General features: G+C 44.0%; 1 protein-coding gene across 1 annotated transcript; it reads left to right on the plus strand.

The window, feature by feature from the left end:
• Nucleotides 1-5,538: 5,538 nt before the first annotated feature.
• ADRA1A (adrenoceptor alpha 1A) lies at nucleotides 5,539-18,330 on the plus strand. The gene is made up of 2 exons (XM_039698367.1): nucleotides 5,539-6,421; nucleotides 17,221-18,330. Exons 1-2 carry the CDS (start codon nucleotides 5,539-5,541, stop codon nucleotides 17,730-17,732), a joined length of 1,395 nt encoding a protein of 464 aa, XP_039554301.1. The 3' UTR covers nucleotides 17,733-18,330.
• Nucleotides 18,331-18,640: the final 310 nt, after the last annotated feature.

Raw genomic sequence — 18,640 nt, forward strand, 5'->3', positions numbered from 1 at the left:
TTGAGGCAAGCACTCATCTCTGAGTAGATTTATTTCAGCACTAGGTAAAATCAGTCTTTCTGAGGTTACAAAAGAGCCCTGTCTTCCATATGTGGTCAGATTTTATCAGATCATCCAGGTGAGAAATCAAACAAGGAAATTAATTGTGAATTGCATAGAAATAAACATTTAACAGCTCCTCTCAGGCCTGCAGCTGTACACAAAATCCAGTGGCCCAAATCTTCATCTGTGGAGAATTAAGAAGGTACCCATAGATTTTAATGAGGCTGCCTTGATTTACGCAAGAGCATGGATCATGTTTTGCTAGCCTGTGCTTAAGTGATTTAGGAACATGGTGAAAAAGTCCCTAGGAATCCCAAGATGAAGAAACCTCTAATACTTGGACATCTTACAATTAAGTATGAGATCACAGACAGATCTACCTGCTTTGAAAATTTCAGCCCTTTTTTATTTCCAAAACTTTTTTAAATCTACATTTTGCATGCTCACTCTGAGTCCCTATGCTAGGTTGTTTTTTTTCCTTTCTAAACACTCAGAATTTTCTAGTTTATCTTCAACTCAGCCATGCTAAAAGCTTCAGGCTGTCCTAGTCCTAAAAGACAGTGGAATGAGTCCAGCTTCAAGTTTAATAGACAACATTTAACATCTCTTGCCTTTGGGTGGGTCTTCTTTCTTATTCAAGCAGAAGTCGAACCCTCACTAAAATCTGAGAGATGATTCATCAAAACAACCCTTTTCACTTCTTTCTGGGCAAGTAAATAGTCATTTCAAGGCCTGAAGCATCTCAGAGAAGTTCCTCTACTCCTGGTCCAGCTGCCTGCATGGTCTGGCACTGAGCTGAGCAGATTACCAATGATACTTCATCAAATGCCTTCAGACACACAAACAATGAGATTCAGGCCTTTTGATGAGATATTTTTAATGAAAACACAATTTTTGCCCAAAATTCAGGGTTTAAGGCTCTGATTTTAACATTTTTTAGCTCAGAAACAGCTGAGCAGCTGTGGGTTGCCAGGAGCTCTCTCTAGGGATCCTCTCATGCTAATGAGTATAATTAACAGCAGGATCTGGTTTGTGGATGCTAACTGGTCAGAGTCAGGTACAAATGTTACTCAGAAGGATTGAGATCCAAATGAATAAGAGAAAGAGGACAAAAGCATTATTTCCTCTATGTCACAGATAAAGATACACCCAGAAATGGACCTGCCAAATATCAAAGATGGAATCATCCAGGACTTTGTTTCTTCCTCACATGACTCAGAAACCTGCCTCTGTCTGGAAAATCATTTTGGGTGGCACATAACTTTGGGTTGGAATTAGACGATTTTAAATGTCCCTTCCAACCCAAACTATTCAGTGACACTGTGAACACCAGGGGACAGTTCATCCTTTCTCAACAGAGGATGAAAGCCGAGTAAAACCCTGTCATGGATCCTTGCCTAATATGTTCTTACACAATTCCAGTGGTGGATACTCAGAACCCCATGGACAAGCTTTCATCTGTCTTTGGAGGTGCAAAGTTTGAGATTAAATAGCTCCTCCTTTTGTTTTCTAGATTTGCATCCCTCTCACTGCTTTCTCCCAAACTTTGATTAATCCAAAACTCTTACACTGGACACAGACAATTCCAGCACATCTTGCCAGAGCCAAGCAAAAGATTTCTTCACCAAGGTTGATGTGACACTAAACAGCCCTGTCCGTCCCTGCCTGGACAGGGCAGGTTAGTGTCACATAACTAACCTGCCCTGTGTTTAATGACCCTTCACTGTGTTTAATGACCCTCCTGACCTCAGGCTCTTGGTGGTCTCCAGGTGTATGAGCTCTTCATTGCAATAAATTCATTATTCTCTGAGGATTTTAGGACAAAATCTGCTGTTGCGTCCTTCTGCTTCCCTCCACTCTGGAGAGATGTCCCGTAACAAGGATGTTGCTCGCAGATGAGCTGATATATTGAGCACGTTGATGACTAAAGTCATAAATATAAGTGTATTTATTTCCATGGTGCATTTAAGAGTCTGGAATAAACTACCAGTATGGCAAGGTCTATGTACCAGTAGAAACAAAACCCAGAGTGGGGTTCGGCTCCTTTCCCTCCCTTCAATCATTTAGACTCATTTCCCAATGAATCAATGGAAACTGTGTTGCCTCATCTATAGACAGGCATCTAAAATAAGCCTGCTGAATCACAGCCTTTAAGCATCTTTAGTTACTCAGGATTCCCTTTGTCCATTTAGGGTTTGCTCTCTTCCAGCACCCTTTGTTACTCAAGGAAGGAAGAGACCTCCAAGCAGCCTCTGAAAACCATCTACCTTCTGTAGATGCACAACAGAACAGGCACTGCATGTGGCAAGAAGACTGTGGAGAAACAGCAGCTGAGCATTTAGAAAGCACCTCATTTTTGCAGTTTGCAAGTTCCTCAAAATCAGTTTGAATTCCCCCCCCCCACTTTGCCACTTCTTCTCATGGGGTTTTTTACTCTCAAACAGACAGCATGGTGTACCTGGAGCTGCCACAAGGGTGACTACACTGTCCCAAACTCTTTGCCCAGCCTGCACAAATTGCACATTCCTGAGAGCTGCTTTTTAAATTTTTCCTCCAGTAGCAATGGCTATCCCAGAAGCAAGCAGGCACTCTGAATTTGTTGGACCAGTGATCAGGGCTGCTGACAAGCGCAGATCTGCTTTCAGTACTCTCCTGGGGGAATCTGAGCATCACTTAAATTTACCTCTGTCTGTGAAACTCTTGAACCCAAAACACCAAACTTTCCCTCTCAAAGTTACTGCCCAGGAGGAGGAGGTGGAGAGTCTGTCATGCAAGAATAGGCACATGGTTCATCTACTTCCTTGTGGCTACAGTGTTTGCTGGCCTTTGGGTATGAAAGCCCACTCTGTGTCCCCTTCACTTCAGGACATCACTTTTGTATCTGTTCTTCATCGGCAACTTTGGACATTTTTTTTTTAAACTGTAACTAAAAGCCATGTGAAAAATCAACCTCCCTTCAACAGCACATTCTGCTGGAGGAATTTCCTCCTTAAACCCCCATCTCCAGTCAGTTGTGCCTTGTCCCGCCATGCAGAATCCCCAGGCAGTTTGTCCTGCCTTCATCTCCTTGTTCTGTTTGTCCTGCAGGAAATTCTCTTTTTAGATCCCAAAAAATTTGTGTTAATTCATGAACAGGAGTTTTGTTATCTGCCTTCCACTCTCTGGTCTCTGCAGGAGTTTTAGTGGAAAAAAAAACAGAAAAGAAAATATTTAAAACCACACTTGAGAGTGCTCTTTCTTTCTGGGCAATACGGGAGTGGCAGTGAATTACGGTAATGGTAAGACTACCGCTCTGCTACATAGCAGAGCAGCAAAGTTCCTGCTGCTCCTTGGCAGTGTGGAGCTGAGCTCTGAACGGGGCACGGATCCCTCCAGGGAGCCTGGAGCCAGCCCCTCACAGCCGCGGGATACAGGGAATCAGCCCCACTGCCAGCTGCTGAACTACCAGTGGGGCAAAGGGAGCAAAGCAGAGGATTTCCAGGCACGGAGCCCCATCCCTGCATGAAAGAGGAGCCTGCTGTGCTGAGAATCTCCTTCCCAGATGCTCACAGGATCTGTGCTGCCTTCTGAAGACTGAAGAGGTGGGTGTGCGGCAGACACAGCAGCTTGGGGTCTGCTCTTCCCAGTATCAGCTATCTCCACAGGCTGGGCATTATTTGGTAATGATCACAATTATAATCCTCAGAGATGCTCGATGCAACACTCAATTTTCATGTATGTGCTTAGATAATATGTCCTTTTCTTTCTTGGGATTATTCCTCAACTTGTTCCATCTGGTGGGAAAGAAAATAAGATCCAATTTCATTTTACTGTACTGAAGTAAAATACTCGCAGTGTGATACCTATCCATCTCCCCCTTCCCCCCTCCTCCCTGCCTGTGAACTGGGAATTTTGGGGCTTCAGAATTTGAAATGCTTTTGCCTGAAGGAAAGTTCAGTGTGAAGGTTTGGAAATGGGACAGTTGTTACTGCTTAAGTGCGATCTGAGGGACTCATCCCAAAGGACACTTAGAGAGTCCTTCCTCATCTTGAGTTTTGCAGCCACAGTATTAGTGGTGGTTTTTCACCTCAGATTAATATTTGGGATGGAAATTCTATATTCATATGGAGATGCTGGGAAAGGTTTTGCAGCTCCCATTTGCAGCTCTCCTCTCTGTGCCCCCCAGGTCTCGGTTCCCAGGCTAATCCTCACTTTTCCATCTGAGGTACCTTTTCTCCATATTTAGTCAGCAAAGGCTGAGCTTGGCTTCTAGATACCCTGAAATGTTGTGTCACTCACTAGGAGGCTTGCTCCTTGCAACGTCTTCTGCTTGGCTTTGGAGTTGCTTTTCCTTATAGATTTTCAATATTGGCAGCTCAGCTGGACTAATACTTTAGCAGGGAAAAGTCTCACTTTATAAAGAAACCTGAGATTAAATTTTGGGCTTCTAAATCTGCTGCACAGTTTGTATAGTCCTGAATTGTGTCCTGCAAGCTTCTGTCTTTCCTAGAACTGGTCTCTACAGGTGAGCTAATAAGTAGGATTGATGCCTAGCCCATAAAGAAGGGAAAATTCAGGCAGGAAAACCCACTTGGATCTCTCAGTTGCTGTTATACAGTGCTGGGCTGGAAAAGGTTGGTTCCACTGGCTGGAGCCAGCCTGAGGAAAGCACCCTAAAATAGCCTCCTGCTCTATTCATATATGGGAACCCTAGCAGCGAGTGTGGCTTCTGGGAATCGCATTGTTCCTGTTTTTGTCTTCTCCAGGGGGGTGAGGATCTGCAGAGAGCACAAGAGCATGGCCCTGTGCACACGGCAAACTCCACTCTTCCCCTCAGAGCAAGCCAGGAGCTGATGTATATGAGCTTTAATTTGCAGCCCAGGACCTCGACTGATGAGTGCTCCACATATGGAAAGCTCTGACTGACAGCCTAAACCCTGGATGGGGAGTGATGGCTATCTCAAACAAAATTGCTGAGCAGACACAGCGGCAACCTCCACCTAGTCAGGTTTCTAAGCCAAATTTAAGGCAGAATCAGGACTAACACCAGGCAATTAAAAGCATCAGTGATTTCTTCTCAGGAGAAGCTAAATTGGAGACCCTTTGGAATATTTACTTTCCTTAAATACAGAACCTTTCCCAAAAGACAGAAATTATTTTAACCTGCAGCTCCAGTATTTCTTATCACATAGCCCTGGAAAGTGGGACAAACAGCCTCAGGTGTTTGTAGCCCCACTTGTGCACCCCAAGGAAAATGCAGAATGAGTTAAATTTGACTTGGAACTGGTGAGTATCAACCATGTTGTTCTGGTGAAAGCTTAGGAGCAAGGGTAGGTTTTCTAATATGTTTCTGGATCTTTCTCGTTGCTGCTGGTGCTGCAGTTCTAAAACATTATTCAAAACTCTTTTCCCCAGCAAGGCTAAGCAAATGTTGCCTATAGGACCTTCCTGATCTTGTCATTGTTCCTGCCTGGAAAGGGGGTGAAGTTCAGCAGCCTCACATGGACATTACCAGCCATGGCTTTCCTCCCTGGAAACTCCTCCGAGTGCTCCAACTGCACCCACTCTGTGGAGCCCGTGAACATTTCCAAGGCCATCTTACTGGGTGTTATTCTAGGGGGGCTGATTGTTTTTGGGGTTTTAGGTAATATCCTGGTTATCCTGTCTGTAGCCTGCCACAGACACCTCCAGAGTGTCACCCACTATTACATCATCAACCTGGCTGTAGCTGACCTTCTCCTGACTTCTACCGTCCTGCCCTTCTCAGCTACCATGGAGATTTTGGGTTACTGGGTCTTTGGAAGGATCTTCTGCAACATCTGGGCAGCTGTTGATGTGCTTTGCTGCACTGCTTCCATCATGAGCCTCTGCATCATCTCCATCGACCGATACATCGGGGTGAGCTACCCACTGAGGTACCCCAGCATAGTGACAGAGAGGAGGGGCCTCCTGGCCCTGCTGTGTGTCTGGGCACTGTCCCTGGTCATCTCTATTGGGCCCCTTTTCGGCTGGAAGGAGCCAGCCCCAGAGGATGAGACTATCTGCCAGATCACCGAGGAGCCTGGCTACGTCTTGTTCTCAGCGCTGGGCTCCTTCTACCTCCCCCTGATCATCATCCTGGTGATGTACTGCCGGGTCTATGTGGTGGCCAAAAGGGAGAACAAAGGGCTGACCTCTGGGCTGAAAACAGAGAAATCCCATTCCGACGAGGTGACCCTCCGCATCCACCGCAAAAACATACCTGGTGCAAGCGGCTCTGCAACCAACGCCAAAAGCAAGCACCACTTCTCTGTGCGCCTGCTCAAGTTCTCCAGGGAAAAGAAAGCTGCCAAGACCCTGGGAATAGTTGTGGGATGCTTCGTTCTCTGCTGGCTCCCATTTTTTGTAGTAATGCCTCTTGGTAAGTAGAGCTAACCCCTGTGTATCTTCCAGCACCTTCTGGGCAGGGAGGGCTCTGCTTGTGGCTGGGTGTGGTAATGCTGATCAGAAAAGCTCTGAGGGAACAATTTTGTACTGCAAAGCTGTCAAAAAAACAAAACACTCACCACCACAAAACAGGCACTGTGAAAAAAACGCGAGTCTTAAATTAGACCAAATCTCGTCTCTAGTGATGAGAAACAAAATTCTGAAAACCAGGGAAGAAATCTTGTACTTTTTCCACATAGAAAATTTTCTTTTGTGAACTAGAGCAGATATTTCTGACCATCTCTGCTATAGGAGCAGGATCTTTAGGGGTTTGTGTGTTTATATTTGCAGCCAGGCAACTTAAACGTGTGAAAGGTCATAATATAAATACATTCAGGGTTGAAGTAGATGTTCACAGATCTCCTGGAGTGCTCAGCATTGATGATTCTCACTCTAAGGAAAAAAATATCCGCTTCCTATCAGGAAATTCATCCTGTGAGATACCATAGCTCCAAACAAAGTTAATCTTTTAATCCAATTTTTCATATGGCCAGTCAGGAGACAGCAGTGAGGGTCCTTCCAACTAATTTTATACTGCTCTGGATTGCAGCTTTTCTGGGAACCCATTGAGCCCACTGGCCAAACAATGGCTCAGCCACCATGCTGTAGATGAATATTTATTCTCCAGTTGTCATTCCAAAGAGGAGAGAGGAGCAAAGCTGGGGATTTGTTCTGCTTTGCTGGAATATAAAGAAGTAATTAGAATTTTAATTAAACCTTGCTCAGTTACCTTTGATGCAGTTGCAGGATGGAAAAGCAGAATACTAATTCCATACCTGTAGCTGAGGGTGAGAAACATGGCTCATCACACTGAGTTGGGCTCTGCCATTAAATATTAGGTTTTTCAAAAATGGAAACTAAAATCTGTGACTTGCTCAATTTCAGAGTTTTTCTTATGGAAAGGGCTTATGCTGTACAGGAAAAATAAAGATTTTATGGAAGCTTTAGTTAGTAAGACAACAATATGAACAATACATAAAAGGTAAAACAGCCTTAGCTAAACATGGAAAGAAAGATTTGGGGATTTTGTTTTCCTTTTTTTTTTTTAAATCTATTTTTTCAAACTTTAATAAATAACTGTTCTTTTTCAATTAACCTCTACTGGCTTTACCAAGATTTATCAAGACACACAAAAACTTGTTGCTAATGTAAAAAAAAAAAAAAAAAAAAAATTCAGAATTTTTTCCACTTGGTCAATACTGGGAAGTGCTGGATTGGAACTGTTTCCTAGGGAGAAGCCTTCCAGGGCCTGGCTCATGCTGGCCAGGATGTCAGCACGTTGGAATGCTGCTTGCCAAGATGACTGAAACATACTCAAAAAGGGTTTGAGAGAATGCATTAAACACACTTTTCATCTGCAAATGTGATTGCCCACACAGAGCTGTTAATTAATTTGCTTTGGATTTAAGAAATCTTCTGGGCTCCAGAATGGCTTTGTATCCTCCTTTGATCCCTTGTAAGGAAACTCTGGAGGGTTTTTTCCCTTTTTTTGGGAGGTTACTGGGCCTTTTTAAAGCATATATTATAGGGCTTTCAAAACCTATTTGCTGCTTTTGTTTAAGGACAAAAAACTGATTAAACAGACGAGTGGCACTAAAAAAAAGTCCTCAAAAAAGCCAAGGACTCATCTTGATGCAGGGCGCTTTCCCAAAGATCACAACCACTTTCAGGTCTGTCCTGAAGCCAGGCTCAATTGGGATAGGGAAGTGATCCTGACAGGGCCTTGGGGTCCTGTCAGGGTCTGACTTTCCAGATGTATAAAATCCTCCTTGTTGAAACTCTGGTGGAGGCTCATAGCATACATGGCTGGGCCACCAGAACTTGACCAGCTCTGCAGCTTTGTAGCCATGGGACAGACCAAAACATGGTCCCATCAACCAATTCTGGAGGGATTTGACTGATGTGGAGGTGCCATGCAGTGACATTGTTTATAGGTGGACTTGGACAGCTGGACTCAATGATCCAAGAGATCTTTTCCAACCTAAAAGCCTATAACTCCATGATTCCATCAGCCAGACCACTCCCAATGCAGATTGCCCACAAAACAGACACTCTTAAACTGCTACAGAAACCACTTCAGACAATTGTGCTCATCATTCCATGCAGCACAACTTCCCCAAACTTAGATTAATTTCACTGTGATCTACAGCACCTTCAAAATTTCCACATCCATTAACATCCACTCTACCAGCCAAGAGCTGCATCCAATCAAGAAACGCTAGGTTTACGGAAATGTATCATAAAGCAGGGTGGAAGCCTTTGAATTGTAGGTATGGGAAGGGCAAGATGGATGGAAGGATATTGAGAAAGGCACAATATCCATGTTGGCTGATTCTACTGAAAATAACTGAAGAAACAACTGGGGTATCCCTGGTATAAGAAATTATTTTAATTGAAACTGGAGTGTAAAGGTACCAGTTGCGGTCTGTGTAAGGAAGGTTTTTTCTCTTAGTATCTTGGATTAAGTTTCATTCCAAAGGTTCTGTGCAAAATCCTTCAGCCTAATAATCCAACACACCTTCTTCTCACTTATCTTGAAGTTTGTGGAAAAAAACACGAAATTATAATCCTGTTGCAGGAAAATAAGTGAGGCCAATATTTGCTTTTCAAAACTTCTGTAACACACAATGTTGTCAGAGCTTTGGTTTCCACTGGTAGAAGTCAGGCTTTCATTACTGTGAGCAGAACCAAGCAGAGCTGACATCAGTGACAACTTCAACTGACAGTTCAGTAACCACCAGACAAACACAAAATAACAAAACAGAGACAGGAAAAAGCAGCTTTAAGGCTGTCTTCATCTCTCAGAGAGGGCTACAGAGAACAGCCTGAGCTTATCAGCAGCTCCTGGGCCAAGGGGCAGGGGTTTTGTGGGGAGAGGCTCAGATGCAGCTTCATCTGGACAATCAGGGCTTGCTGGGCTCTGGCATTGCCAATCACAACCTGCATTTTTGGCTTTTTGTTCTCCTCTTGCAATTTCTAGAAAGGGATATAGGATATATGTAGATAGATGGACAGATGTAGAAAGACTCAGAGCTGGAAGAGCCCAGAAATCAATGAAAGCCCCCAGTGATGGAAAGTTTTCATGTTACGAGTGATAGAACAGACCTTGTCCTGTAACTGAAAGACATTTATATGTTGTTCTGGGAATTCTTCAAAAGGTTTCCTTTCAGCAAGATAAAAGACAGTGTTTGGAGGTTGTTTTGAGGTGAAACATGCACAGAACTGATGGAAGAAAGGGTTGGGGGTGTTGCAAAAACGGTCCTGGCCTGGGACTAATGATTCACTTTAACAAACTCTCAGAAGAGAACAAGTTTCCACAGCTTTGCTTGTGGTCTATTTTCTGTGGATCAGCTTGTGGGTGTTGCTTTTCAAAGCTGGAAGAAATAAAAAGGGAAAGTCTGAGCTAGGAGGTCACAGGGGGAAAAAATCCTAAACTGTGCAAGGGAGAGGAAGGGTTTTAGCATTTGTCAATCATTCTTGTGATTAAGAAAGCAAAAAAGAGGATCTGCTGGAGGGTGTCTCTGTTTGTGGTCTAGGAGTAAATTAGTCTTGTGAACTGACACAAACACTGTCAAGGGAATCCTCTAATCCTGTCTGCAGATGGATTCTATTTACTATTTCGTGGTAATTTTTTTAATGGAGTCAAAGAGAACCACTCTACTTTCATTAACATAAACCAGAAAAATAAAGTGCATTTTTCTGTCTCTGCTGTTGACACATGACCTCTCAGAGGGTCACAAGGCTCAGAGTAGCAACACACATCAACACAGTGTATTTCAGTGTTTTCTCAGTGAGAGAGAAAAAAAAATAAAAGTGGAAGAAAACCTTCAGAATAAAGCCCCAGCTCCTTCTCTGGATACCAGCTCAGGGAGAGGAAGGATGCTTGCACTCCTTGAGTCACGGAGCACAAGTGTGTGTGTGAGTTAAACCATTGAATGAGGAGAATTTGAGCCATGAAGATAAACAGACATGACATTTCCATGGCAAGGGGTTTTTTAGTTTGTTTAGTTTTTTTGTTTTTTTTTTTTTTGCTGATCACAAGGGGCATTTTTCATAATCACAGACTGGAAAGGCACTGTTGGTCTGGGCTGATAATTCAGCTAATGACAAAGATCCCATGAACATCCCTGGGATAACATTTCTCCACCATTCCCAAATCCTGAAATGTGTCCCAGTGACTGAAAACACAGCAAAGGAGGGGAGGAATAAATATTAAAAACCACTTATACTAAAAACAAAGGAGGGAAGGTCGATTAGCTGTGCTCTGCTTTGAGAGCCCTCCCATGGCTCTCCCTGTGTGTGTCACCTGTCACAGGAGCCTCGTCCTTGTCTCAGAATATCCCTTGTCATGCAGCCACCACCTTCAAGTCCTCAGAGTAAAGGAAGCAGGAGTATCATTTTTCACTCGCTCAAATGCCACAGCACAATTCAGGGTTGGGGAGTGATGGAAAGGCTGTGGTGAATGATCCTCCCACCCCACTGAACAAATGTCAGGATTTGTCTGCAATTTGGATAATAGGAGAGGTACTTGGCTCTTGCTGAAGGAGATAATTTCTTGTTTCTGACTCCAAGGATTCCAAAATCGTGACAGACAACAAACTCATGAGGCAGCCTGAGACTGACCCAGCTTCGAAAATTATTCTCTGGTTGTTTGTTTTTTTTAATTTTTAAAGGAAAATTATTATTTTAAGTGAATGACTTCAAGAGTGAGGGCTTCAGGGCAAATATCAAATATCTCCAAAATGTCAGCAATGGGATCCAGACCCATTCCACTGCAGTAAGAGCTTGGGAACTGGAATTGGAGTGACAATTACATTGATTTGTGAAACAATGTGATTGTTTGGGTTCACACGGGTAACAAAACCTCAGTTTACCTTCCCATGGTTTTTTATCAGCTTTCTAAATCTGCAGCTGCCCACAGCAAATCTGGAAATAGTTGCTTGCTGAGACATTTCCCAGAAATATCATCCATCCTAAGTGGGTACAATATGAAACAGAGCATAAATTAGGTCTGAAATAATCCAAGTCATCAGTGCAGTGTTCCCAGACTGACCCATTCCTGCTGCCTGACCTTTTCACCTCTCACCTGTGCCCAGACATCCTCATGGTGCCGCAGAGAGCTGAATTCAGGGGTTTGAGAGGGAAAACAAACTCGGTCCTCCTTCTATGTCTGTTTATTATGCATCGGCGATAGCCAAGCACAAAGTCCCTCTCTTTTTCCCTCAGGAATAGCCACAATATCGCAGGCCCTGGGGAGGCACGGCTGGAAAGTGCAAGGCTTCTTCACATCACTGCTTTTTCTGCACTGGTTTTGTTAATTGGATTGTGCAGAGTCCAGGATCATTTCCCACTGTCCAATGGTTCCTTGATACCATTTTTTAGTCCATAAAAAATACTTCCCATAAGGGAACAATGAGAGCATATAGGAGAGGTAATGTGTGTACAGGGGGCAGCTTTCAGTGTCTGCAGCAACATATATACATGTGTGTGTATGTATGTATATCTTATATATACTTATTTTTACAAATACACTCTCCAGACGGTGGATTGAATCATGACCTGAGATGCAGTATAGAACACTTGTCTTAGGGAATAAAGTTTAGCACTAACACTGGGCTTGAAAACACAAAATGTAGAATGTTTATCAATGTGTGTAGAGCCATGAGAGATTAGGGAGGCTGTGGTACACAGTTAATTTCCTTTGGACTATCATTGCTCCTCTGTGCTTCATCCTCTGGGTCTTTATGGCTCTGGAAGAGCTGCTGCCCCCTGGACTGACTGCTTCAAGGCAGATCCCAGGACCTGAGTTTTGAGCTTTGTTTCCTGTAACCAGAGCGCTCTTCCTGTTCCCAGCCTGAAGGGGCTTCAAGAGCTGGAGAGGGATTTGGGACAAGGGAATTACAAAACAAGTGGAAATGGCTTCCCAGTGCCAGACGGTAGGGTTAGATGGGATATTAGAATTGTTCCCTGGGAGGGTGGGGAGGGTCTGGGAGGGAATTCCCAGAAGCTGTGGCTTCCCCAGATCCCTGGCAGTGCCCAAGGCCAGGCTGGACAGGGCTTGGAGCACCCTGGGATAGTGGAAGGTGTCCCTGCCCATGGCAGGGGGTGGCTCTGGATAGGATTTAAAGTCCTTTCCAACCCAAACTGTTCTGGGATTCTCTATGGACACAACCCTGATCTCCCCCATACACTGAAGCAGTATGACCCCCACCTGACCTCTGTGGTCTGCCTCAATCACCATATTTAAGCTACACAAAATAAAAAGAGGGGGAAAAAGCAGAAAACCTATACAGAGCTGCAAGATTCAGTAGCAGAGATGGATTTGTAGTAGAGATGGATTTGTAGCAGAGATGGGTTTGTAGCTGAGATGGTTTTTAACACCATAGAGGGTTCATGGGTCACACAAATATATGGGATCTGATTCCTATGGTGCTGGCACTGATGATGCAGAGTAAATAACACACGTTTTTACAGTCTGGCAGGTTCTAAAACACTCTCTGCTGTCCATCAGTGAAATGAAGCATGACATCGGGGCTGGTTTTTAAACAACCATAATCAGGCAGCTCTTGTGACAAATGACAAAGTCAAATTACAGTTTTGAGAATGAATTAGCACTTACTCACCAGGAGGGATGTGGCAAACTTACCTCTCAGAGCTGAAGAAACTTCCAGCTGACAAACAGGAAAATAAAATATGCAGGAAGAAAATGCAGTCCTGACATTTCCAGGGATGAGTGATGAAAAACGTAATGGCAAAATATCTCGAGAGGCTCACAGTACATTTTATTTTATTTACTTTTACAAAAAGCAATTGTATCGTGCTACTGACACTTGAGTCTCCTCAACCTTTGGAAAACAAAGCAGGAATTGTGGTGTCGTTTACTCAATCCACGATTCAAAATGCATTAAAAGACCACTTGAAGCTTTCTTTACTGTTCCTCCAGCACAGTCTGCAGGGGGACAGCATAAGGTGATGCCTTTAAAGTTTAATCAGGTTTGCTACTACTTATGACTTAATTCCTGACAGTGTGCAAAGGAAGATATTAAGGCTGGTGAATAGCATAGAGAATTAATTTCAAGGGTGAAAACTTAATATATTAGCTGCTGTTCACCCCCCAGCTCTCCTATAGGATGCCTAGATGGCACCTGTGATTCCACCTGGTCTGGAGTGAGAGGACTGGAAAAAATTGCTCTGAGAATTAGGTGCAAAAATTCTGCTTTCTCAGCCCTGGTTGGTGGTGTCCAGGTTCCTAACTTTAACTGACATGAACTGGCAGTCACCAAATGGGCAAGGATTGAATGGAAATGCTCATCCCAGCTCCACCTGCTTTCCCTATGCTTGGGAAACGTGTACCATACGTGTACCATACACCCTAAAAAATAGATAGTTCACCACTCTTGTTTAATCTCATTATTAATTATGGTCATTGTTTAAAAAAAAAACAAAAAACCACAAAATCTTTGTCTTATTTCTCCTTTGAGTTCATCTGACCTGAGCTGTCCATTCCGAGAGCTCAGAACTGAACAAACTACTTTGTTACCAGGTTTGAAAATGCCTCCTGCTCATTACCAGATCCATCAGCCACTGAGACTGATCACAACAACATCAGTGAATATTAAAGGTTTGCAAGGAAGGGACACGTTATTAGGATTCTGTGGGGAGGAACACCATTCCTCAAGGATTTGGAAAATAAGATATTTTCCCCCTATCCCTAGATACTTGGGTAGCCAACAGGAAAGATTAGGGAGTATTTCTGAGCTACAGAGGTAACTGTGTGGCTGCAATAGAAAGACAGAGATTTTGGTGGCCCCTAAGTGTCAAACACACCCTAAAGGGAGGCCAAAGGGGGAGTTTTTACCAGGGCATGCACTGATAACACGGCGGGGAATAGCTTTGAGGTGAAGGAGAGTACACTTGGATTAGATATTGGGAAGAAATTCCTCCCTGTGAGGGTGGTGAGGGACCGGGACGGATTTCCCACAGAAGCTGGGGCTGCTGCATCCCTGGAAGTGTCCATGGGCAAGTTGGAGCACCCTGGAGTAGTGGAAGATGTCCCTGCCCATGGCAGAGGGCTGGAATTAGATGACTTTTCATTTCCCTTCCAATCCAAACCATTCCATGATTATCTGAAAGTCAGTGTTTAGTGGGATCTGTAGATAGCAAATTCTCTGTGCTGTTAAAGCTCCTTCATTTTCTTTCACTGTGTGTTATTCCAAGGCAACGAGTGTCTCCACTGATGAACCAAAAAAGGCTACATTAATAAATTAACATGCAGATCCCACCCCAAAAAAAGAGCAAGGGACAGACTCTGACACTGGCTGTTTTCTATTTTTATCAGACTTTGGCACAGCCCTTGCATTCCATCTGGAGAGAGCGAGGAGTTGCAGCAAACAGGAATTGTTATTGTTTACCCATTTTTACACTTGACCTCACACAGCTGATTCCCTAAACTGGGATTTGGTTCACCTTTTCTCTCGCCACAAAATGGGAAAGCAGCAGATACACCTCATTTAAATGAGGAAACAAACCAAAAAATTGAGCATGATTTGGGCATTTAGAAGCCTTTCATTATTTTTCATCTGCCAATGACTTCAGCCAGAAAGTTCTTTGAGAATGTTATTTAGTTGTTTTTCACTAAAGGAGAGAAGCATTAATTTGCTGAGAAAAAAATTAGGTTGTGGATAAGTGTGCTTGTTTGTGCTTCACTGCAAAACAGCATTTATTTTCTTTAGCAAAACCTCTTTGGTCTTAAAATCTGGTTGACATTGAAATTAATAATGAAACTGCTCTACCTGGTCCAGCTTGGAGCAATCAGAAGCTACCACGGAGACAGTGAGACCCATGCTTTGTGCCCAGGTCATATCTGAGGTTGCAATCAAAGGTTCAGCTGCCCCGGTACAGAGACAGAGCTCCTGTGGCATGTTGTGCACCGCCTGGGAAAGAGACAGCTTTGGGAAAGGCTTAATGCCCTTAAAGAGGCTCCAAGAGAGCTGGAGAGGGACTTGAGACAAGGCCTGGAGGGACAGGGCAAGGGGAATGGCTTCAAGCTGCCAGAGGGCAGGGGTGGAGGGGATATTGGGAAGGAATTTCTCTCTGTGAGGGTGGAGAGGGGCTGAGATATAATTCCTAGAGCAGCTGTGGCTGCCCCTGGATCTCTGGAAGGGTTCTAAGGCCAGGCTGGACAGGGCTTGGAACACCCTGGGATAGTGGATGCTGTCCCTATCCATGGCAGGGGGTGGCACTGGATGGGTTTTAAGGTCCCTCCCAACCCAAACCATCCTGTGATGATCCTGATTTGGTGTCACTTCTCTGCTGCTGTAGCACACACACCACCTGGTCAGAGACCCCTGCAAGGCTTCTCACCCTGCCCTGGGTCCTGTGCCCTCCCTGGCAGCAGTGTCCCGGGCCATGGGTTCTGCTCAGTGTGCAGAAGCTGCTGCCACCACAAGATCGCTCCTGTGGATCCCGTGTTCAGCAGGATGAGCAGGTTATTAATCACCCTGCAGCAGCAGTGTCTCTGGTCCAGGCAGGATTTTGATGCATTCCCACACAGGCAAAACCACCCTAAGAATTGCTGTGGCCACTTGAAAGCATTTGCTGCAAGTGCTGCAGCTTTTTTTGACAAAGACTGAGGGAAAAGGTTCGAGCAGTTGAGCAGCTCTCAGATTTCAATCAGAACATCCTCAGAGGGCATTATCAGTTTTCCTCAGCCAGGAGAGGTCCAGGGAACAGATCAATCCCTGTAAAGCTTAGGAGCTGCTCCCAGACATGGTTAAACTGCAGAGGATGATGGATGCATTGATGCCTGAATCTTCCACAGTATTTCTTTCCACATGCTTACAGTTTTTCCAGGGGAAACATGAAGACAAGCATTTGTCATTGCTAAAAGTCCTGTTTATTACAAATTTGAGTATAAATTCCAAAACAAGTCAATTTAAATCAGCAGATAACTCATCATTATATAGAAGAAGAAATGTAAAAGTATTTTCTTTACTAAGGAACTAGTAAAGAAAGTTCACGCTCTTTGAATCATCTTTGGAAGGTAACATTGCAAGTATATATCAGAATATGTGTGTATATAATTTTTTTTTAAATTAAAATTAAAAAATATACACACACATCTCATGGCTGCCTATGAGACCCTCCCCACTGTTCCTTGATATGAGAAGGAAACTTTCCTTTAATTTCTCTCAAATTTAGATGCATTCCATAAGGCAGGGTGTGGATAGTTAGATTTTCTGAAGGTTTCAGGGAATATCAGTACCCAAAACTTCATCATTTCAAAGACTTTTAGCTGCAACACAGTCAACTCTAACCCCTTTTTTCTCTAACCCTTCTGAAATGGTGGGATTTTCTTGCCATCTGAAGCCCCTTCTGATGACCTCCAAGATATTGCTGTCATTTGGGTAATTAATCTTGAATTAGGAGTCCCTGAGGAAGAAATTTTCCTCTATCCCTGGAATCGGCCATCTAGCTGCCTCTCTAGCTGTAAATGGGAATATAATTCTTGTAATTATAAAAAAGCTCTTTTGACTTATTTCTGATGGAACATCCATGCAATTGCATGACACTACAGATCCTGAAACACTTGTTCCTGCAGGAATTGTGTTTCCAATCATAATTTTTTTAAGACGGAACAGAATCCTATTTATTTTTTCCAGTGTTTTAGTTTCTTTGGTTACCTGCAATTCCTCACTGCCTCTGCCCTAACACTCTGCGTATTTTCCATTTTAGGCTCTTTCTTTCCTGCAATCAAACCCCCGGACACACTTTTTAAAATAACATTTTGGCTGGGTTATTTAAACAGCTGCATCAACCCCATCATCTATCCATGCTCAAGTCAAGAGTTCAAGAAAGCGTTCCATAACGTGCTGAGAGCTCAGTGCCTCCTGAGGAAGCAGCCAGCAATGAAGCAAACCCCCAGCTTCAACCTCAACCATCCTGCAGGCCAGAGCATGGAGAGTGGCAAAGGGGTGGTCCGGATCCCTGTGGGATCAGGAGAAACTTTCTACAAGATTTCCAAGTCAGACGGGGTCTGCGAGTGGAAGATATTCTCCGCCGTGCAGGGCATGCCCACCAAAAATACCGTTTCCAAAGACTGCACAGCTGCCAAAGCCAAGAGCAAAGGGTTCCTGCAGGAATGCTGCTGTGCAGGCACTTCAGGGAGTCTCGTCCATGAGAACTGCAAAGTGCCAACCATTAAAGTCCACTCAATCTCCCTGAGCGAGAGTGGGGAGGATGTATAACTGGCTGGGTGCACCAGGTTGGCAGCCTGGGGGCTTCATGGGATGTCACTCTTTTTATGGGGAAGTAGGAATAAGCATGATAGTTGAAGGGATCCAGGTATGAACAAGTGAAACAGAGCCAAATCTTTAGAGGAAGGATGTCTGTGAGTGCTGGGAGCATGAATGGAGCCTCTCAAAGATAGTGCATGGCTTCAGTGGATGTTATTCTGAGAGTCCAGCATCTTCCAGGTGTTTCCTTGGCATTTAAAAGTGTTATCCCTTTATTCTCCTCCTTTAAAGTTCACACTGCTCTCATTTAGGGGCAGTGGAGGAGAAAGAGAGAACCACAAAGACCCTGTACTGATTTCAGCCTTGACACTCTCTGGCAGCTTCACCTCCAGAGCCATTTTGTGATTCCACCCTCCCCATAAGGCCAAACCTCACCTGTGGATTTCAGTCAACGCCATTGACAAGGAAAACTTGATCCAAGTGACTGCACTCCACTAAGCTTCAGAGACCAAGGAGAACTTTTCCTTTTTGCACAATCAGCCTCCCTAATCTCCACACCATACCAAATGAAAATTTGCATGTGTACTTGGTTTGTTCAGGTGATCCCTGCACCTTGATGCAGGTCTAATAAAACTCAAAACTAGGTAAGCCCTTATCAAACGAGGCTCAAAGAACTCACTTGCATTCATCCTTTTGTTTTTCATCTTCTGAGTCCATCAGGAACGTGCTGAAAAGCTCAGCAATTCTTTGCTTGGGTTCTCAATAGCCAGATCAGTGCCACAGTCACTGGAAAAACTACAGATCTTTCCTGTCTCCCTGCCCAGTGTTTTGCTACATTCCTTTTCCCAACTCCTTCAAGTCAGGAAGTGACCAAGTGCCCAAAGCTTTCTGTGAGATCCTGGTACTCTGGAGTCAGGAAT

Source organism: Passer montanus, unplaced genomic scaffold (assembly GCF_014805655.1).
Source record: "Passer montanus isolate IOZ18808 unplaced genomic scaffold, ASM1480565v1 scaffold123, whole genome shotgun sequence".
NCBI lineage: Eukaryota > Metazoa > Chordata > Aves > Passeriformes > Passeridae > Passer > Passer montanus.